Genomic DNA, 23,174 nt, shown 5'->3' with positions numbered 1-23,174 from the left:
TATTGATAATCTGTGATCTTTTGTAGTATTAAGCTTAAGAAAATTATTTCCCTTAAGTGATTAAATGGGATATGATCTGATCTTCAGCATCATTAAAACTGAGTTCAGTTTGATTTTGCAACATTATTTGACCCTTTCTGCAAAATTTTATATAGTAAAATAAGGTTTAAAATTTAGCTTCATGACACTTCATCAGATAAGTAGATTCTTTACATATCTCATAAACACATTTAAAGATCATAGAGGTAATTTTGTTGATTGCTGCTTTAGAGGTGTAAGATGTGTACAAATTCTTATTCGAGATTAAAGATATCTTTAATCTCTGAGGAATTGTTTAAACCAACTAACAGGTTGTATTCCAAATATTGCCTAGATCCACTGGAACAAAATTTGTATTTCAGAAATGTAAGTCAAGAGTATGAAATGTACAGGGGCCGGCCCGATGGCACAAGCGGTTAAGTGCTCGTGCTCTGCTGCAGTGGCCCCGGGGTTCGCTGGTTCAGATCCTGGGCACGCACCGACGCACTGCTTGTCGAGCCGTGCTGTGGCAGCATCCCGTATAAAGTAGAGGAAGATGGGCACAGATGTTAGTTCAGGGCCAATCTTCCTCAGAAAAGAGAGGAGGATTGGCATCGGATGTTAGCCCAGGGCTGATCTTCCTCAACCACACACACAAAAAAAATTTTAAAAAAAAAGAGTGTGGAATGTACAATGATGATATTCATTGTGTCTTGGGAAAGTTAGGTATTACTCCAAGTTGAAGGAAAAGGATTTGTGGTCAAATAACTTTGGAATATGTTGGTTTAATAAAATCTAAGTTTTACTGAAGATTCCTCAGAGCCTTTAATATTGAAATATTTTATATTAATGAGATTAATCTTACTTTAAGAACTTTAAGTATCTGGTCAGTCATTTATCTTTGTTTTGTATAATCTTTTCCTCCTTTCACAAAATAATATGCAAGTTCTGTGTCAAATATCACATTATTTTATTAATTGGGAAGAAGGAAAATATCTTGTCTTCAAGGGACTTAAACTTGAAAAGTCACCACATACAGGAAATTTTGTATATGAATTTAAAGTTTTCAATTTTAGTTCTAGTTCCTTGGATTTTGTAGGAACTGATGGGGAAGTAAGATAAAAGACAAATGGGGTAGAAAGTGAGAGTAGTATAGAAGGAGAAACTAATTTAACAGACTAACCTAGATGAAAAATTTTGTCTTTTCTCTGAAATGCTTGTTGGACTAAGGTTTTGCAAGATAAATACTTATTTGTGTCTAAACAGGTTTTTACAGATAAATATAATAACTTGCTCCATCAGAGTCTTCTGAAATTGTTTCTCTGTGGTGTTTGGGATGTTATAGGATCTATTAGTGGAGAGAAGTGGAGTATACTACTGTAATATCCTCTGATTAATAGGAGTGCTCTGCAATTTTAAAATTATTGTTACTTTCTAGTCATAATCTGATACGGTTTGTTCTTCTTTCACAATTTACTAAAAATTTGAGACTTAATTGCTGTTTCTATTCATTTGTCAATCCTGTCTCCATGAATGATTTCTAATTTCCTTTTATAGTATAGTCTCTAGTTTTGAAAGTTTGACTCTGGAGAGTTGCAGTGTACATCAGAACATACACTGCATAATTTTTCAAGTTCAACCTCTAACCATTCTATACAAATGTCTGTATTTCAGATGGAGCAACTGTCAGATGAAGAAATTGACCATGGTGCTGAAGAAGACAGTGACAAGGAAGATCAGGACCTGGACAAAATGTTTGGAGCCTGGCTGGGGGAGCTGGACAAACTCACTCAGGTTAGAATTAGTGCTTGAAAAGCTGCTTGAGGATTTGAAGTCATCGCTGTGTGCTGAAAGTTTCCTGTGTAAGATGTAAGGATATGGATATAGGTTACATTTTAAAATACTGCTAGAAAGGAAAAATGTCCAAAACATTAACAGGTAAATGAATAGTAACTCTAGAACACAAGACGTTATCTTCTGTAATTATTTTAAGGAGTTTTTTAAAAAACCTTGTTAATCAGTTCATCTAGAGGGATTACTTAAAATCTGTTTCAAAAGTTGAGATTGCTGACTAAAAAATTTTGAAGCCTAAAATTTAAAAGTCTAAATTTTAGCAAATCCTATTCCATAACTTAGTAAATATGAATACACTTTATAACATAGATAATATCCTCACATGCAGATATTTTCTATTACCTGATTCCAGAATACTGACAAAATTTCATTCCCTGCTGCATTTTAAAACAATAGCACAGCTTTTTCATTTTGTTTTATTGGATCTTGGGTGGGAAAAAAAAAATAATGCCCTTATCCTCTAAACCAGAACACTTCTTAGAATAAAAGGGTACACTATTACTACCCGGTTAATACATTATATTCAATATATGAAGATGGTTATGTTTATTAAAACAACTTTAACTTTATGGCAATGAGAATATTAGAACAAAACTTATTTTCATTCATCCTTTAATAATATCTCTAAGAAGAACTTTTGTGTAAAATTGCTTAAGTATGAAATTCCTTAACTAGTGGAAAGTAACGGTGTGAGGGGGGAACTTCAAGTACTAGTTTGTTCCTGTCTCTCTTTCTATAGCAGTCTGGAATTGACATGATAAACTCTTCATGTAATTCTTGCTAGATCCTTTTGAAATGTAGACATGTTTGTGACTATACTCTATTAATGCTGAATTTTGAGGAAAATGCTTTCAATCCTACTAGAATTTTGTTAAGAATCATTCCCTTCATCTCCAAAAAGGAGAAACAACATTATTTGTTGTGAGAAAGGTCTTTTCTTATATCTGTAGTTGCCAATGCCAAACCATTTCGGTTTAATTCTTAAATTTTTTAAAAAGGTGATTTTGGCATAGAGATGATGCCGAGGCTATGCAGTTCTATGCTGAGGACAAAAAGGAAAGAGGAAGCAAAGTAGAGGAAATAGAAATGATAATACACGAAGGGAAGTATGTGAGGGCCAGCTGGCAAGGAGGGTTTCCGGGACTCTGTAGTTTTATTGTCCATACTTGGGAAGGGGCCAGAAAGAGAAAAGACGGGTAGGTATCAGTCCAGCTGCTCCAGGTAGAGGAGTAACTCTGTGCTACTCCGCTGCTGGTGCCGTTTCTACTAGTTTAGTACCTTGTATTCTTCTCTATATTTTAAATTCCCTGACATATAAGTGTGAAGAGCCACACACCAAAACGTTGGCTCCTAAACTAATGCTGTGACTATTCTTTTTATTATATAAATCTGTCTTCAGAGAGAAAGCAGATTAAAGCCGTTGTGTAACATGGCTCACTGCTAACAAGCTGCTTTTTAACACTTCAGAAATCTTCAAAAAATGTTTTACTTACTAAGTTAGTTGGCTAAAACCTCAAGTCTCTTGTTTATTTCATTATTTTAATTCACTACAAATTATTGTCCGTGTACCTATGTAACACATACAATGTTAATCCTATTTTCAACTTTATATTACATTACGTTTTAAGTTTTAAGTGGTTGGTGAATCTTCTGAAAGCGTTTGTAAAGTTTGTGTGCATTTGCATTTTTCTGGAATTAAGTTCATAGCTTTTATTAAATTCTCGGTGACATTCCCCCCCAAAGTTACAAACGACCCTACTAGATTAGCAATTTCTTGGGCATCAAGGAGTATTTCTTACTATTTCCCTTGTTGCCCCAGCCCCAAGGACACAGCAGATAATTATAATAAGTATTTGTTTATTTGAACTGGTAAATAGATTGACTTTTAACATGTCCTTAATTATATTCAAGTTATTTTACAGAAAACATTACCTACCTATTATTCTTCATTTCCACTGAGAGAAGGAGGATTAGGGCTTAAATTGCAGCAGAAGAATTTGGTTTGAGGTTAAAGGAGAATTTCCTGGCTGTTTTGTGAAACTTTGAAATAAGGCCCTGAATGGTTGTGGGTCTCCTTCATATGATAGCTTTAGGAACTGGATGGACACTATCTGAATGGATTCATTTTATCTTGAGACAAACGAAGATAAAGAAGATAGCATTCTACTCTAATTCCTTGATTCTACAAATAGACTATCCAACATTCTTTTTTATTTGAAATCTATTTGATAATTATAAATAGAAATTAAAGTTTTAAAAGATTAATCTTAATATTTGCAAATTTATTTAAATACACACTAAATAACTATTGACCCTTTTCCTGAATTTCTCTGTTGTGAACATCTTATTTTCCTTATTGTAGAAAGATTAGAGAGAGAAAAGTGTCATTTTAAAAAGGTGGTAAGGGGGCTGACCCTGTGGCATAGCAGTTAAGTGCACGCGCTCCGCTCGCTGCTGGCGGCCCGTGTTCGGATCCCGGGCACGGACCGATGCACCACTTGTCAGGCCATGCTGTGGCGGCATCCCATATAAAGTGGAGGAAGATAGGCACAGATCTTAGCCCAGGGTCAGTCTTCCTCAGCAAAAAGAGGAGGATTGGCATGGATGTTAGCTCAGGGCTGATCTTCCTCACAAAAAAAAAGGTGGTGAGATGACTTACAAGACAGGACACCACACCCTGAACTACAGTATAATTCTAGACTCATCGCAGGCAGTAGAGCTGGGTTACAGTTTGCCCTCGTGTTGCTAGAACTTGAAAAGAACAAGGATATTCCATCACTGTTTGAAGTTGTAGCCATTCTCTGTTAAGATCTTGGGTCTCACTAATTTTGAGTCCAGAATTGTGCCTTATCTTCAGGGTACTTCATGCCAAGAATGAGGCTATTCTGGACCAAAAACAAATCCCTTTGAGGAAAGAGCTAACAGAATTCTCTGCATTGTTCTTTTCTGTTTCTTATCTTACCATGCCCATATTCATATGCCTAGCTTATTTTATAGTGAATTTATGTAAAGTGAGCTCAGTCACTATACTTGATGTATTTGGAAAGATAGTACCTCCAAACTATGACAGTCTCAAATGCCTTAAGTAAGCATATATCTAAAAATTGAAAAAGCTATAAACAAAATCATATGAAAACCAATTATACTATTCCTTAAAGCTATTGCTTAGAAGCACTTTGGTTTATTAACTATTATATGACAGTAATTCACTTAACCATAAAACAAACTTTATTCATCTTTTTTATATAACTGAAGCCTAAATTTAATATGACTTATTAAACTTTCTTTTTTAAAGAGTTTGGATTCTGACAAGCCCACGGAACCAGTAAAAAGATCTCCTCTGCGCCAGGAAACAAACATGGCCAACTTTTCTTATCGCTTCTCCATATACAACTTGAATGGTAAGATATAATTGGAAATAAAATGTAAAATAGTATCTGAAGTTATACAGTGTGGAAGCAGTGCACCACAATTCCAAACAACTCAGTATAAAAACTGTATGCATAACTTGACTGAGTTCATATATTTATTGATTTGTGCATTTTATTACTAATTTAAATGATTATAGAAAAAAACAAACTGGAACATAACTAAAATAGTTTTCTAGTTGAGTTAATAATTAACAAAATACATACTCAGATGGAACCCCACAACAAACTTCATTACGTTGTTGTATTTGATTGGAATAAAGTCCAGTGAAATTACTTGTTAGTAATTTTAAAATCAGCCCCTCTTGGGGGCTGGCTCCACAGCATAGTGGTTAAGTGCGCGCACTCCGCTGCTGGTGGCCTGGGTTTGGATCCTGGGCACACACCGACGCACTGCTTGTCAGGCCATGCTGTGGCAGCATCCCACATAAAGTGAAGGAAGATGTGCACAGGTGTTAGCTCAGGGCCAGTCTTCCTCAGCAAAAAGAGGAGGATTGGCATGGATGTTAGCTCAAGGCTGATCTTCCTCACACACACACACACACACACACACACAAAAATCAGCCCCTCTGGCCTTTGTTTAATGTACTCTACCTGGTCACCTTTATAGTATTTGGAATTGCCATTCTAATCTGTAATTTTTTAATGCCCTCAGCTCTTTAGGTATTAACATCTTTACCAGGGCACTGATCATGTTAACACCTTAGAGCCTCTGGTAAAAAGTTGCATGGGGGATCTGAGTAAAACCGTGGAACAGTGTACAATTGTTGCATTATTTTTATTTTTTAACTCATAATTTTATTCTCCTCTGATTACTACAAATCTTAAAAGATGGACTATTTGCTTCTAAAAATTTCTCTTGGAATTTAAAACAAACAAGATACTGTTTTAAATACTATATTTGATAGGCTTTTAGGCCCAATACAATGAATTTTTTTGCTTCTTCCCCTGCCTTCATTAACTGACTTACAATAGAATGTATAAATTCTGACTCAGTGTGTCCTGGAAACATCGTGTATGTTGTTCATTGCAGAAGCTCTGAATCAGGGAGAAACTGTGGATCTGGATGCCCTGATGGCTGATCTTTGCTCGATAGAGCAGGAGCTCAGCAGTATTGGTGCAGGAAACAGTAAACGTCAAATCACAGAAACAAAAGCCACTCAGAAGTTACCTGCTAGCCGACATACATCAAAACATGGCACCTTGAAAGGACTGTCATCTTCGTCTAATAGGATAACTAAACCGTCACATGCCAACTATTCCCTGGATGACATCACTGCACAGTTAGAACAGGCCTCCTTGAGCATGGATGAGGCTGCCCAGCAATCTGTACTAGAAGATACTAAGCCCCTAGTAACGAATCAGCACAGAAGAACGGCTTCTGCGGGCACGGTGAGTGATGCTGAAGCACACTCTGTTAGTAACTCCTCTCGTTCCAGCATCACTTCCGCAGCCTCCAGCATGGACTCTTTGGATATCGATAAAGTAGCACGCCCTCAAGAACTGGATTTGACACATCAGGGGCAGCCAATTACTGAGGTAAGTAGATGGAACTTTTTTTTCTTGGTATTTTAATTTTTAAGGAGGAGATGATATTTTAAAAAATATAGTTTTAATTAACTTTCTTATTTTTTCTACATTTAAAATTTGTCAAGGATAGCTCTGAGCTAAGTTTTAAAATCAGACTGCTGAAGGAATATATTACCAGATATGGCAGTATCACAAAGATGATTAAGAAGAGATTTATCATTTCTTCATTTTTATTCTTGTGACTATTTGAAGTCCTTGGTTTAATATCAGTTGTTTGACATGATTAAAAAAACATGAAATGTGGTTTATATTTGATGACATTTTGTAGTTGTTATAGCTATTAAGCTGATAATAATTGCTTTTTAATATATGCTTATTATAAAATAACAACTTAAGAAAAAGACTCATATCTACATTGTAGTCCTCTAAGATTCTAGTTTTCAGGGTTTTATTATCTGTTTTATTATCAAAGAGTCAGTGTGGTGTAGTGGAAAGAGCCACTGGGCTTGGAATCAGAAAACTTGGTTCGAAGTGTTTTCTTTGCCACTAACTGCCCATAGGACCTTAAATGAGTTAGTCAACCTCTGTGAACAATTTCTCTTAAGTAAATTGGGGCTAATAGTACTTGGTCTACCTTCCTCATATGATGGGTTCAGAGAATCGAAAGTGGTATAATATACATGAACAGATTTTTAAAAGATGAAGTTTTTCTGGATGTGATGAGGTGGGGTTAAGGAATGTATTTGTGATAAAATAAGTTTAGCAAAAGCTGGGTTTGGTGAAGGTGAATTCTTTATTGAGTTTTTTTCATCAAGGAGAAGGCAATTTTCTTTTAGGGTAGCAGCAAGAAAGAAGAAAATCAATGAGGGCACCACCAGCCTTTCATTCAGTTTGTTTACAGTGGTCTCTAATACAGGATAAAATAATCTATTTGTGAATAATCAATACTAAGGTAAAATCTTGTAAAACATTGTTTAAGGAATTGCAGAGAAATTTAAAATTTACACCTACTATTCGACATTGATTTTTCCCCCCACTGATTTAATTCATTAGATGAATTTCCATCAGTCACTAACTCTTAGTACCAACCCATGTACCTAGCTTTGTTCTAAGTACTGTGGAGCACAAAAAACACGTGAATCTTGGTGGTTTGGAGATAAACTTGAGTTTTATTGTTTGTAAAGAAAGTTAGCAAATTATATCGATCTAAAGAATAAACTTTCATTTATTTAAAATGAAACTTACCTAATGGTATATACTCTATAGAGAACATGAAAACGGATTTCTACCTTATGATACCTGGGGATTATATTTAGCACCAGGTACTTAGTATGCGTCATTTATGTCTTCTACATTTACCTGCTGGGATGAGCAATATTTTATTAGGGATGTGCTTTCCTGGTTATTTTGTGTTTTGTATGTTGATATTCCTTCTTTCCAACCAGATTATTTTGAGTTGGATCAACATGCATGAAGACAGGTTATGAACTGATCATTAGTAGGATCTTCGTTTGTGTGTGTGTGTGTTTTCATCTGTAAAATACACTCATCAAAGTTCAAACAATAGAAGAGCAAAAAAAAAAAAAAAAAGTAAAAAGTCCTGTCCCAGCAAACACTTCATCTGGTGTCTAGTGGTATCCATGGGCAAGGATGTAATGTGTTCAGTGGTGTAATGTTTAATCTAAGACTTTAATATAAGGTTTGGTGAGTAAACCAGGAATAAAGCAGAGAAAGGAGTTAAAATCTTTTCTGTCCAGCCTGTCTTTTGCCTTGCCCAGATGGGTAGAAAGATGGTTTAACAAACCTGAAACTTGTTTCAATATACTTTTTCTGGATCTAGTCTGTTCTAATTTAAATCAAGAAAACTGAGGGAAGCTTACTAGATCTCAAACCCATGTATCAAATTTTCCCTACACTCAAATAGAATTTTTAAAAAATATTTTAATTAGTTTTGCAGGCATAGAGTTTAAAGAGTCTATGAGATTTGTTACAAAAAAGTCTGCTGTGGGCACATACACACTCACACATGCCGTATTCTGCTCCCAGAGATAAGCACTGTCTACTCTTTTAGCTGATTCTTAGGATTTTATCCTCCATATCATTAAATCTGTACTTACATTGCTGTATCTTGATTTTTTTCAGTTGTATGTATTATCTACTGACTTCTCACTCTGGAAGATTAGGATATAATGCTCTTCAGAGAGTTCCCTTCTCTTCTCCCCTCCTGTTCCCCCATCCTCCCAATATATTTTGGTTGGGTTACTATTTAGTGTTTTATGTTATCATGGCTATATACATGCAGTTTACTGCTCAACTCTATATACTTTTATTACATTTTGTTTTGGGACATTACATTTTGTTTTTCCTGGAATTAATAATTGTCTTTAGATTTAAAAATATATAGTTTTTTTGGTATATTTATTAATATTTCAACTCCAAACTTTCCCCCAGTTGATTAAATCTCTTACTTGGTTCAGACAAAATTAGTGTTCTATTAATTTCATCTTCTTAAAATTCTTTTCTGTCTTTTGTGGTCTACTCTATTAGAGTTCGTTCTTAGGTCTTTTCTCTCAGGTGGGTGAGCTTCTCCAGAGAAGATTCTTACAGTCTCCTGCATGAAGGGCATATCTCTGTCTTACAGTGCTTTAGCAGCCCATTTGGGAAAGAAGGCTTGCAATGTGGGGTGGTCCTCAATGTTCAGTATGTGATCTTCCATTTAATCCTTCTAGGTCAAGTCTCAGCCATCAGCACTATTGACATTTTGGGCTAGATAATTCTTTGTTCTAGGAAGCTGTCCTGTGCGTTGTAGGATGTTTAGCAGCATCCCTGGCATCTACCTACTTGGTGCCAGTAGTACATCCACACCCTCCAGTTGTGACAACTAGAAATGTCTCCAAACATTGCTACATGTTTCCTGGAAGGCAAAGTTGCCTCCATGTGAGAATTACTCCTTTAAGAAGAAAGAGTTAATAGCAAGTCTGAACCCTTTTTTCTATGGAAAATGACCTTGGGTTTTCCTTCTCCTGGCATTCTTTTACTAGAAACTTGATTAATAAATATAGAATGTTTCCAGGTAATATTGTTTATTATAAATTGACCCCGGATTGGTGAGTGCATATGGACCAGGAAGACTGCGAGTGAACTATAGAAGCCTATGAAAAGACTCGGACCTTGACTTCCTGGTGTGCAGTGTGTAACTCTTGTAAATGAGCGTGAACACGTCCCTTGAGGGGCCCTGGAACTCATTGGCTGTTATAATGCATGACTGGTTCTTGTGGAGCATGAAGTGTCCCTAAGCCAGGGTGATTTCTGTACTTAGCCACGTGATCTCTTTCTCTTACAGTGGTGGGTCCAAAAAAGGCCCCTCGTAGTCTATATAGCTCCCTTCTGAAGATAGCATGTCTCTTGGTAGCGTGCTGTCTTTGTCTTTCTGCAGAACTAAGGGAACTTGGTGCCAAGCAATGGTCTGTTGGGTCCTGTGAGTGAATATCAGTCTGAACCTGAGACTTGCTGGTGGGCAAGTAAAGGAAGGAATCTGGGAATTAAATGCTTTCTTAAATATACTTTCAACCAATCCTCCTGCTTTTAGTCCCACCTTCACTTCTGCTGCTTCTGGAGACTTTTGAGGTTACATAATGTAAATTGGTGTGCTCTTCTGCTTTTCTCCAGTGCTGGCTTAGCATTCAACTTTCCTTGGGCCTGGTGAGTTGGTTACCACTCAGCCTTATGCTGTCTAGCTTCCAAACTTTTGTCTTGTCTTATGAGTTTATCTTTAAACACACACACCCCAAAAGCCTTTATCTTTATTTTAGTGAGATTTGGGGAGAGAGTGGAGCTGCCTCATTGGCCATTCACAGTCTCCTTCTCATGTTTATACTCTCTTGACCTTGGAGTGTCCCAAGATGCAGTCTTCAGACTACCTTTCTATCCATATCCACTCCTTTTGTGATCTTATGCACTGACAACTCACAAATTTTAATATCCTATTTCATTTATTTAAAACACACTTTTCCCCCTCACATTTTAGTCCCTCTAAAACAGTGGTTCTCAACTGGGAGCTGTTTTGTCTGCCAGGGGCCATTCAGCAATATCTGGAGACTTTTTTGGTTGTCAGTGATAGAAGGGTGCTACTGGCATCTAGTGGGTAGAGGCCAAGGGAGCCGGTAGATTCCTACAATGCACATGACAGCCCCGACAACAAAGAACTATCTGACCCAAAATAGTGCCAAGGTTGAGAAACCATGTTCTAAAATCAGGTGGCATCTGTCACCCACTGTCAGTGAGGTGGCAATTATACTATGTTGTGTGAAGCCTTCTGTTAACAGTTTCTGATAAGGATTAAGAAAGTACCGACATCGGGGCCGGCCCCGTGGTGTAGCAGTTAAGTGTGTGCACTCTGCTGCTAGCGGCCCGGGTTCGGATCCTGGGCGCGCGCTGACACACCGCTTGTCAGGCGGCCTCCCATATAAAGTGGAGGAAGATGGACACAGATGTTAGCCCAGGGCCAGTCTTCCTCAGCAAAAAAATAGGAGGTTTGGCATGGATGATAGCTCAGGGCTGAGCTTCCTCACAAAAAAAGAAAAAAAAGAAAGTACCAACATTAAATCATCTTACATTCAAGAAAATACAGGTATCTTTAGCCAGTGTCTCTCCCCTAAACTCCAGGCTCATCCCTCCTCTCTCTAATCAACATCTCTATTTGGATGTCTGATAGGTAGCTCAGATTTTTAACTGGTATCAACTGAAGCCCTGATCTCTTTTCCCAGACTTGCTCCTCCCACAGTCTGCTCCATTTCAGTTAATGGCTGTTGCTTCCTTCCTGTTCATCAAGCAAAATCCTTGGAGTCTTTATCTACTTCTCTTTTTCTTTCCTTCCCCCTTCCAATCCAGCAGCAAACTCTGTTGTCTTTACCTTTAGAATATATCCAGAATTTCATCACTTCTCAGCATCTTCACTGCCACCAAGCCAGCATCATCTTGATGTAAATTTTTGCAGTAGTCTTCCTACTGGTCTTCCTGTATTTACCTTCCCCTTAACGGTCTATCCACACTGCAGCCAGAGTGGTCTTATTAAAAGGTAAGTCATATCTTGCCCCTCCTCTTTTCAAACCCAAAGGCTTTGTATCTTACTCAGTCTGAAACCAAAATCCCTACAGTGGCCTGCAGGGCCTTACTGGATCTGCTTTCCCATTGCCTCTGCCCCTATTTTCCTTCCTTCCCTCCCTCCCTTACTCTGCCAGCCATACTGCCTCCTAGTTGTTTGTTGCCAGCAGTCAGAACTCACCTTGCAGCCTTTCACTTGTACCCCTGCCTGGATACCCTTCCCCATGGTAGACCTCTTATCACCCTTAGGGATTTGCCTGGATGTCCCTTTCTCTGTGAGGCCTTCTTTCATCACCCTGGTTTTTTTTGTTTGTTTGTTTTTATAATTTTATTTTATTTTATTTTTCCCCCAAAGCCCCAGTAGATAGTTGTATGTCATAGCTGCACATCCTTCTAGTTGCTGTATGTGGGACGCGGCCTCAGCATGGCCGGAGAAGCGGTGCGTTGGTGCACACCCGGGATCCAAACCCGGGCCGCCAGCAGCGGAGCGCGTGCACTTAACCGCTAAGCCACGGGGCCAGCCCCTCATCACCTTGTTTTAAAATATAACTCCTATTCCTCTGCCCTGTGATTACTTTTTTGTTTCCATTTTCTGCTTTATATTTCTCTTTATTTTATCACCATTTAACATACTATATATTTTACTCGTCTATTTCCTCCCACTTGAATATAAGCTCCATGGGGAGAGGGATTTTTTTTTTTTTTATTTCTTTGATTCCTGATGTATCCTTAGCACCTAGAACATGATGTGGCTCATAAGAAGCACTCAGATATTTGAATGAACAAATATATGCACGTATCCAATCCATCTTTGTCTAGAACTCTGCACTCTAAAATTATCAGCAATATTTTCTTTCAAGGTGGTGGATGGAGTGCCACAAGTGAAGTAGCATGTGAAAACTCTGATAGTGAAACTTTGCTTTTACAAATATGTTTCTTAGAGGCAGCAATTATACCTAACTGTTTTTAAAGAAACCCAGGACAGAGTAGTTACTTTCAGCTGACCTTTAGTGACACAAATACTGGTTAGAAAAATAAATTTGAAATTGGTGCTATTTCATCTTGGGGACGTGGGTAGTCAAACTGCCAATCTAAAAATAAAATAATTCTGTGGCTTATCTTTCTGCGTCCTTGCTCTCTGAAAGCCAACAGGGATAGGCACAGTACAGTTTCACATTAGGAAAAGTCTGTCTTATTTCCTTGCTTTTCTCTTTCTTGACTTTTCTTGAAATACTGTACTTCCAGAAACTTCCCATATGTTATGTCATTTAAGCCTCCCACTATCCCTTTGGTGTAGGGGCATCATTCCAAAGAAGAGATGATGTAGGTCAAATAACTGAGAAATCTGTGTATGAATTTCAAAACTATGACATTTGCCTTCCAATTTTTATCAATATCTTAAAAATAAAGTGAAGCTGATTGTTAAAAATGATTATTTCCTGAATGTTAAAGAATGGTTTAGCATAAAAATATTTTCCATGGGGCTGGCCCACTGGCATAGTGGTTGTGTTTGCATGCTCCACTTTGGCGCCCCAAGATTCGCGGGTTTGGATCCCAGGCGTGGACCTATGCACCGCTTATCAAGCCATGCTGTGGCAGGCATCCCACATATAAAGTAGAGGAAGATGGGCATGGATGTTAGCTCAGGGCCAATCTTCCTCAGCAAAAAGAGGAGGATTGGCAACAGATGTTAGCTCAGGGCTAATCTTCCTCACCAAAAAAAAATAAAAATCCATGGATAAACATAAAAATGAATTATAGAATAATTTCAGTCAATATTCTTGTGAAATCCATCAGTAATGTTCATTTGCTAAGTTTTTAAAATTAGAATTCATTGTAGTTGAGATAAATTCTAATAAGGGCTCTTGATAACCAGTGTGGAATAAATGTTGCAGCTGATTTACCAGCATCATTGTGGTACTTTTATTCACATTAATTGATAAAAGAGTACTTTTCAATAAGACAACAGTTTGCATATTCAAATGGTAATTGCATGTTATAAAGTTTTTATAAAACAGTTTACTGATAAAAGCTTAATGCGGAAATATACCTTTATATTTATATTCTGGTGGAATTTAAACTTTAATGATTCCTCTGAATTTGGAATTTTATACATGAAAATGTATTTTAAAATAAATACTTTTAAAAGCTATTACTGTAGTTTATGGTAGATTCAAAAGGTTTTGCTAAATCTTAAGAATACTTGATGATTGTATTGTAAATAGTATGATACGAAAAAATTCCTAAGTATCTGAGCTGCTAATACTTGTGAATGTTGTAATTGTTTTCCACATATGTATAGGGCTTTTAAAAATGAAATCTTTGATGGATACACTATTATAACTTGTGATATGCAACACAGCATATCGTAGCTTCAATGCAATTCCTTTACTTCCTTCACCTTCCAGAACTATTTTAAGAATTAATGTGTGCAGAAATTTTGAGGTATTAGAAAGAAAACAGCAGTTGCGTTTATTGTAGCATCATGGGGAAAACGCCACTGGCATTGAAGTCCCAAATTATTCTTGGCAAACAGCCTTTTGTTCTGAAGTATTAACTGGGTGGGAGCACAACAGGGCTTTCGGAAACTTGAAGAGGCCTACCTATCTGAAAGATTGGGGTTATTAACCAATTTCTCTTAAAATTCTAGTAGCTATATTGCTACATCTCACTGAAATTTATTCACATGTACCAACTGGGTGTTTAACTCCAGATTTCGCTGGCCTAGTGAGGTTAATAGCAGAAGGAATAAGTATCAGATGAAAGAAGAGCTGAAGAGCCAGTGAAAGCCAGGGGGACGTCTAGTTCTCACTCACAAACCCTTCTCGTTTTCAAACACACCACCCCAGTCAACACTGGCGTATATGCCCTGATTCTTGTGTGTATTTCTTAGAAATCTGTGCAGGTCTTACTCTCTGAAGAAGTAGAAAAGCATCTTTATTTGGTTTTAGATCTGTTTTGTTTTTCTTGTCTGTTTTGTTTTGTGTTGTGGAGGGCTGGTAAAGGACCTTTTTTTGAACAAGAATAGAAGTATATTCATCTGTTTTTAAAATAATAGGGATTATAACATATAAAAGAAAGTTTTAAAAGCATTCAAACGTTTACTGGCTATATAATGGCCAGTAAAAGAAGAGAAATAAAGAGAAGAGGGGGGAAAATAGAAAGGAATAGCAGCTGCTGTATTGAGTGCTTTCTTATTGTGTGCTGGGCCTTGTGCTTTACATGTTGGAGCACTGAGTCTGCACCGTGCCTGTGGGATAGGCTCCGTTACCTCTGTTTTACCACGGAGGGAACTGAGCCCGAGAGTGAACTTTCCTAAGGATCTGAACCCAGATGGTCTGGTTGTAGAGCTCATAGCACAGCACCTGCTGCTTCATCACAGAATGAAGGGAAGTCAAGACAAGGCTTGACTAGCTGGTGCGCTCAGATCCAGACCTAGAGACAGAACTGCGTGGGCGGGAGAAAAAGGCAGAGCGATTTCTGCAGTAACATCCCCATCTTGTGGTGTTTCAGTATATTCCTGAAGACACTGTTAAGATTTAACAGCTCTTTCTAGCTCTAATCTAAATGAATTGAGGCTTAAATAAAATTCAGATGAGATCTGGTGGTTTCCCACTCTTGTAATAGTAGTAATATTATTATTATCACTCGTTTAATTCTTATAGCGATCTTTGGAGATAAATGCTGTTATTACCCCATTTTACACACGAGGAAACAAGTTAAATAAACCCAGAGTCACATTGCCAGTAAAGGCTGAGCTGGGGCTGGAACCCAGGCACTCGGCCCCAGGGTCTGCATTCTTACATCACGCTGCGCTTAGTTTTAATATTTGTGAGAGCTCATACATGTGTCAGTAAAAGACAAATGCAAATCTGTTTTATTGAAACACTAATGTGCATTCACAAACCTCCACTTCCTTGTTCCAGTTGTAATCTAAGGTGTTGGCCAGCAAAAGGAAGTGTTTTATTTTGTAACCATGACTTTGGTGTATCAGGCCATTTCTTGATTATGGTTTGGCTCCTATGTTCAGATCAGTGCTTTTCTATACCCCACCATACTTCATTTTAACATGTTACAGATACAGTTCAAGAAAGGAGTGATCCATAACTTACTTTGCAGAGGTTTGTGGAGAGTTTTTGAGAGATTGATGGAAAATTTGATAGCTTTATAACAAATGAAAGTTTTTGGAACTGAGAATGTCTAGAGCAAATTTATGTGGAGAATTGACCCTCAAATTCATTTTTCTTATATGTTTTGAGCACAGCTTTTAGATTTATGAAAGTAGTGATGAAGAGTAAGTAAAAATTAGATTTGAGGGAGATAATTTTTTTGTAGGAAAGTATTTAAATATTTTGTGGAAATGGAACCTAATTAACATTAAGTAAACTTTTGGTATCATTCCATAATCCCCTTTTCATCTTTATTAATGTAATGACATTTAATCTTTGTTTGCACATGTACTGTTTTCTATTGTTTTTGTCACTTCACATACATATATTCATTTTTAGTAAGGATGTGTTGAATTTTAATAACTATAATATTCCATCGTACTGTTTAACATAGTACATAGGCAGTCGTCTCTTGTTGAACACTTTAGATTTAGATTTTTTAAAAAAATTAACCAATAAACATTTGGAAATATGATGGGAGCTTGTGTGAGACTAAGTCAAGATAGCATAGATTTTTAAAAACTTTTAATTTGGGGGGCCGGCCTAGTGGCATAGCGGTTAAGTTCGCGCGCTCTGCTTTGGTGGCCTGGGGTTCGCAGGTTCAGATCCCGGGCGCGGACCATTGCACCTCTTGTCAAGCCATGCTGTGGCAGCATCCCATATAAAGTAGAGGAAGATGGGCACAGATGTTAGCCCAGGGCCAGTCTTCCTCAGCAAAAATAGGAAGATTGGCAACAGATGTTAGCTCAGAGCTAAATAATGTCAAACTTACAAAAACTTGAAAGACTAGTACAAAGAACTCATGAAACTCATTACTCAGATTCACTAATTTTTAACATTTTGCCGCATTTACTTTATCGTTCTTTTTATATATACATTTTTCCTGAACTATTTGAAAGTTGGTCGCATTTACCATGCCCCTTTAGTCCTTAATACTTCAGACTTTATTTCTAAGAATGAGTATATTGGCAATATAGATTTGATTGGCCTCCCGTTGATGTAGTGATTGACACAACGCCATAGTATACGTTTAATGAGAAAATGTAGAGAGGGGAATGCAAACACAGTCTTGATCTGGCCCACTATGTGCCAGTTATTCATATATTCCATAAATATTTGAGCACCTAGGCACTGTGTTTGGCTGTCAAGGATAAAACTGTGAATGTAATACCAATGTCCTTATGAGGTTATCACTTACTGTATGGAGAGAGGGGTGTCAGTACAGACAGCCAAATCAGCAGTTTCATAGTACTCACTTCATGAGTACTATGACAGGAAAGACAGAAAACCTTGGTTGAAAGGTCATTAATGACTTTGAGAATGAATTACAGAATGCATTACAACTTGGAGGAAGGCTTTGGAGAAGAAAGGTAGACACTGGATTCCAGAGAATTAAGGGTTAAGTGGGGGAGGTACACTATAGCTGAATTCAGGAAATTTAGCAGTGAAAAGGAGAAAATAATGGTTTTAACAAGAGGAGGGTACCCAGAAGAATTAAATATTTTTCTGTCCTTCCAACTCTCACTAAGCAGGACTAGTTGAGGGTCAGAAACTGAGATATTAGAAAGGGAATGAGTGAGATCTAGGACATGCTTAGCTTTGGAGGGGAAAATAGCATATTTATTCAGATAGAACTAGAGAGAAGAATGAAAATCTGAGTGTAGTTATAGGATCCATTTTAGTGATGAAGATCCTCCTGATAGGTGGATGTGATTTTCTTAGTGATGGAGGGAAGTGAGGTGATATAAAGAGGTGGAAGGATGAACCTAGAAGCTTGAAGAACTTGGAAACTACTTAGAACAAGCTTCAAGGGAATGACATAGGGAGTGAGGAGAAAAGATTAAGAGTACTGCCAAATAGCAGTCAAGGCCCACCTGAGGTTTGGAAGCATACGGTGTTTCTGCGTAGTTCTCCCACAGAGCTCTACTGTCCAGAAATTGAGTGAGGTTATCCTTAAATTATCAAGGATTAGGATCATCTGGTTCTTACATTTTTATTTTTGCATAGTATGATGAAAGGTGCATGCAACTTTTCATTACTATTTTGTTTCAACAATTCATTTCAGTGATCTTTTTCTCTTCCTGCATGATAATGAAAACTGCCCTTTTCCGCTCCTTTACCTATCATTTTCTTCCTTCCTGCATTTTCACAGCATGCTCTCTCTCTGAGATGTCCCAGCAAGCAGGCCAAGCGTCATATTGACTTCCCAGAAGAACAGGCTGAGCTGACACCTGTAAGTTCTGTAAACATGTCCATGGGACTACTTAAATATCAATGAAGAGGAATGCATTCTTTAGAACTCCTGATGATTAAGCCTTTTCATATACCTGAATTTTTCAAATAAAAATTAAATCAAGCTTTGGGGGCTGGCCCCGTGGCTTGGCGGTTGGGTGCTCGCACTCCGCTGCTGGCAGCCCAGGTTCGGACCCCGGGCGCACACCGACGCACCGCCTCTCTGGCCATGCTGGGGCCACGGTCCCACATACAGCGACTGGAAGGATGTGCAGCTATGACATGCAACTATCTACTGGGGCTTTGAGGGGGAAAAAATAAATAAATAAAATCTTAAAAAAAAAAAAAGATTTTAAAAAATTAAATCAAGCTTAAAAATAAGTGAGCAAAGGGGGCCGACCAGGTGGTGTAGCAGTTAAGTTCGCGTGTTCCGCTTCGGCGGCCCGGGGTTCGCCGGTTCAGAGCCTGGGTGCGGACCTACTCACCGCTCATCAGGCCATGCTGAGGAAGCATCCCACATAGAAGAGCTACAACTCTACAACTCTGATATACAACTATATACTGGGGCTTTGGGGAGAATAAAGAAAAAAGAGAGAGATTGGCAGCAGATGTTAGCGCAGGGCCAGTCTTCTTCAAAAAAAATGAGTGACCAAAAACAAACGAGCAGCCATATGATACAGTATCAGGTAAGATAATCGTACTCATGGTAAGATTATATAGGTAGTAGCATATCTGATATACAGAAATTTTGTATTGGAACCTGAAACCACGTGCTTTTTCTGAAGCTAAGAAATTTTGTAAATTTCTTAAGCTAGTAACAAATTTAGCTGTTCTTCAGAATGGAGATATCAAGTAGAATGACTCTTCTGTACTGATGCTTAACTGAAAACCTAATTTCTTTCTTCAAAAATGTGTCCTCTGGGGGCTGGCCCGGTGGCACAAGCGGTTAAGTGCACGCACTCCACTGTCGTGGCCTAGGGTTCGCTGGTTTGGATCCCAGGCACGCACCGACACACTGCTTGGCAAGCCATGCTGTGGCGGCGTCCCATATAAAGTGGAGGAAGATGGGCACGGATGTTAGCCCAGGGCCAGTCTTCCTCAGCAAAAAAAGAGGAGGATTGGCAGATGTTAGCATAGGGCTGATCTTCCTCAAAAAAAAAAAAATGTATCCTCTGGTCAGTGGTTGACAAATCTGGGTGCTTCAGAGCCATGCTGTTCCATATGGTAGCCACTAGCCACACATGGCTAGTAAACACTTGAAATATGGTTAATCCAAATTGAGATGTGCTATAAAGATAAAATACACACTGGATCTCGAAGATTTAGTATGAAAAAAAGAATGCAAAATATCTCAATATTTTTTTGTATTGACTACTTGTTGAAATTGTAATATGCTCGATATTTTCAGTTAAATAAAAGATACTAATATTAGTTTATTTCCCCACTTGCTTTTTACTTTTGTTTTAATGTGGTTACTAGAAAATTTTAAATTATGTTTGTGGTTTGTATTATATTTCCATAGGACAGTGCTGCTTCAGAGTCATCTATGAAGCATTAAAAAAACACCCCAAATCCCTGACCCCCACCCAGTGGAATCAGATTCCCTCTGACCTTCCCTCCTTCCTCTCTCCATTCCTCTCTCCCTCCCTTCCTTCCTTCCTATCCTTTAAAAATACTGGTAGTAACCCAGTAGGTTGATTTCACAACCCACTCATGGATTATATCCTGCATAGTGGAAACACTTCTCCACCCTCGCCTCTGCTACACTCCCTGCACCTCCCTACACTCTTAAGTGTCAGCCGCACTTACTATAATACTTTCATTATCGTCTTATTTCTTCTGCCCAAGCAGCACTTCTCAGTCCTTTCAGTCCCAGTACTCCCATTTAATAACAAATAATTTATAACGCTATCTTTAGTATCCCAAATGAAGTTCATAGATAATATAACTTACCTACATACCTATTTTTTAAATGAATTTAATGCCCTAACACCTAGTATGAAGGAGAAATAACCAAAAAGTAATTTATAATATACTAGTATCTATCTCACTTTTTTTTTTTTTTAAGGCAACTGTTTCTTTTCTTAATTTTATTTATTTATTTATTTTTTCCCCCAAAGCCCCAGTAGATAGTTGTGTGTCATAGCTGCACATCCTTCGAGTTGCTGTATGTGGGACGCGTCCTCAGCATGGCCAGAGAAGTGGTGCGTCAGTGCGCGCCCGGGATCCGAACCCGGGCCGCCAGCAGCGGAGCGCACGCACTTAACCGCTAAGCCACAGGGCCGGCCCTCTATCTCACTTTTTAAATGCTTGGCCACCACTGTATTAAAAGACGCAATGAAGTGGTCAGATCCTACACCCACTTATAATTAAGAACTTTGGATTTAAGAGAAGTGAGAAGGTCAGAAGTCATTTTTTACAAGAAGTACAGGAAAAAAATCAGAAATATGGGTGGACCCAGAATTAAAATGTTATGATAAATAATAGCAGACAAAACATACCTGTGTATGGTAATAGAAAAAGGGAAATAACCTTAACTGAAGTAGGGATAATGTGCTGAGATAATTTATAGACTGTTAAAGGAAAGAAAATGGGGAAGTACAAAATTCTTGCAAATGAGAAGAAACTTATTTATAATTGTAGTGACAAAATCATTCCCTGCTTTATAACATGGGGTGAGGTAGAGATAAAATTATTTTAATATTGGGTTTTTTACAATGTAGATTTCTCGTTGTGCTATAAATGTTTTAAATAAGACAGTAATGTGAAATATTTTTAAATAATCTTTATTAATGAAGCTCGGTGAAATTCCTGCATTTCATGTCTTTTCGTTAATTTAACAGTAAGTATTTAGTTCTTAATTTTGTTGAAAGGAATTTCACATCTCTCCTGTCATTTATTTGCACGCGACAGAGTGCTGCCACTGATACTGCCAGTTTGGGTGTTGGCAACTCTTACCTCAAGCCAGGTTTCCACTGGTGAAATGACTTTCCAAAATAATGAGAAACTCTTGGTGAATTCTCAGCAAGAGAAAGGGCAGGCTCCCTCCATTTATTGGACATGGTAAATAGCATTCCTGGAAAAGTCATTGAATATTAAAGTTACAAAAAAATCTTTGTGTTTATGTGTAAAATAGAGTTAGGTTCTAAGCTCAGATTGTTATAAACAGGATTCCCCATCTATATGATTTTCCATATGAGGATATTAAAAATTCCTGTGTGATGTGGCATTTTTGTTGTTGTTATGTGACATTGTTGCATGCTTGCCAGGCATCTAGCACTTCTGACTTACCCTCCCAGTAAATACCAGTAACGCCCCCCTCCTCTTCATTGTGACAGCCCAAAGTATCCCCAGCCTTTTCTGAAATGCCTCCTGGAGGGCAGGCAGCGCCACTCCCTTTGAGAACTGCTGATACCTCCATTTGCTCTGTCTCTACCCCCCACCTCTTACCCTCCAGGACTCTAAGCTTTTTCAGAACTACTTTCCTGAGCCCCTAATGTGGGGTGAGGTACCGTACCTCCTCCTTGCTCCCAGACTGCTTCACACACTGATTTGTAGGTGTCGGTTACCTCCCTGTTAGACTCTAAACTCCGTGCAAGCGAGAAATGCCAGTCTAGACCACCTTTACTTCTCAGTGCCTGGCATGGTTCCAGGCTCAAAGTTGAAACCTAATCAATAGTTGAATAAATGAAAGAAAGGGAAAAATGGAAGAGAGAAGGAAATTGGGCTTAATAAACCAGTGAAATGGATTAAAAATGAAGGAAATGAAAGAAAATAAAGAAGGACCTATTTGAAGGAAGCTATGTGTAGTTCGTTACCAGCAGCACGTGCTGAGACTGCAGGCTGATTTAACGAGGTGCCCAAACCACTGTCTTTTACTTGTCTCAGTCCTCCAGCTGCACCGACCGCCTCACCCCTCTTGCATCTCTCCAGTGACCAGTTCTCCTGCACCTCCATCCACTTTCTGAGGAATCCTAGAGCAATGTATGACTGGCACCAGTGGGGGAAGATAGAATAAAGTAAGGCATTTGCTGAAGGAAGAAGTTCGCTGCTTCTGGTTTCTAGGTTTTTGTTTTTTTCTGCTATAAATACCTGTAGCTTAGATAGAGGGAGCATGGAGACCTGGCCTCCCTCCCTCTAGTGATTAAGCAGCAAATAGCTACGTGACTGTCCCAAACACACAGTAATTTATGACCGTGGTCAGCTATTGTTTGTGGTCTCATTTTTTAGATGTGGCATATTTTTAGAGGGATACCTACGTAAATGATTATTTCCTTTTTATTCTAAGCTATTTAAACCTTTTAATATTTTTAAATGAATAACTTCTAAATCTTTAAACAAATAGTTAGATATCATTGTTTCTTACTGATCAGATTATAGTTTTTTTTGGTGGCTTGATGTCTTGAGGTGATTTGAGTTTGAAGACTGATTGAGTAAATCTTGTAAGATTTTTTTTTTTAAGTTTAAACTTGAATTTAATGTCTGGAATTATATTTACCAAATAATAGTTTGTTATGATGGCCTGAAGCAGATTTAGCTTTTAAAATTTGAAATATAATTATCTGAATGTAGGTATTCTACTCATTTGGGGGATCCTTTTTGGAGAAAGTAACTTTCATGAGTAAGATAAAGTAAATAGGAGTGGGTTTTCAGGAAATTATTTTCTATATGATTGACACAGTTGTGTAAGAATACATTTTTTCCCATTACATGTGAATAGCAAAAACAAATGAGTAAGAACAATGAAAGTTACAGTTGCTCTTTTTAATTGTCCTTGCCAGTTTTCTCCCTGGTCTTAGCTCATTGTTAACCATAAATTAAATTGACTTTTCAGAAATTT

General features: G+C 37.9%; 1 protein-coding gene across 12 annotated transcripts in view; it reads left to right on the top strand.

The window, feature by feature from the left end:
• The window catches only part of RAPH1 (Ras association (RalGDS/AF-6) and pleckstrin homology domains 1), a 102,859-nt gene that overhangs the window by 30,788 nt on the left and 48,897 nt on the right, over window positions 1-23,174 (top strand). For 7 of the 12 annotated variants that reach the window (XM_087435669.1, XM_087435663.1, XM_087435664.1 and 4 more), the window contains 4 exons: window positions 1,693-1,812; window positions 5,168-5,273; window positions 6,334-6,839; window positions 18,255-18,335. In XM_087435669.1, the coding sequence (XP_087291795.1) occupies window positions 1,693-1,812; window positions 5,168-5,273; window positions 6,334-6,839; window positions 18,255-18,335 (813 nt within the window). The remainder of the gene's footprint in view (window positions 1-1,692; window positions 1,813-5,167; window positions 5,274-6,333; window positions 6,840-18,254; window positions 18,336-23,174) is intronic. The other 5 variants (XM_087435670.1, XM_087435672.1, XM_087435673.1 and 2 more) reach the window with 3 other exon arrangements.

Source organism: Ceratotherium simum, chromosome 9 (assembly GCF_057802395.1).
Source record: "Ceratotherium simum simum isolate JZ-2026a chromosome 9, ASM5780239v1, whole genome shotgun sequence".
Taxonomy (NCBI): Eukaryota; Metazoa; Chordata; class Mammalia; order Perissodactyla; family Rhinocerotidae; genus Ceratotherium; species Ceratotherium simum.
The sequence above is the reverse complement of the archived record's forward strand: the minus strand, read 5'-3'. Positions and strand labels throughout refer to the sequence as shown.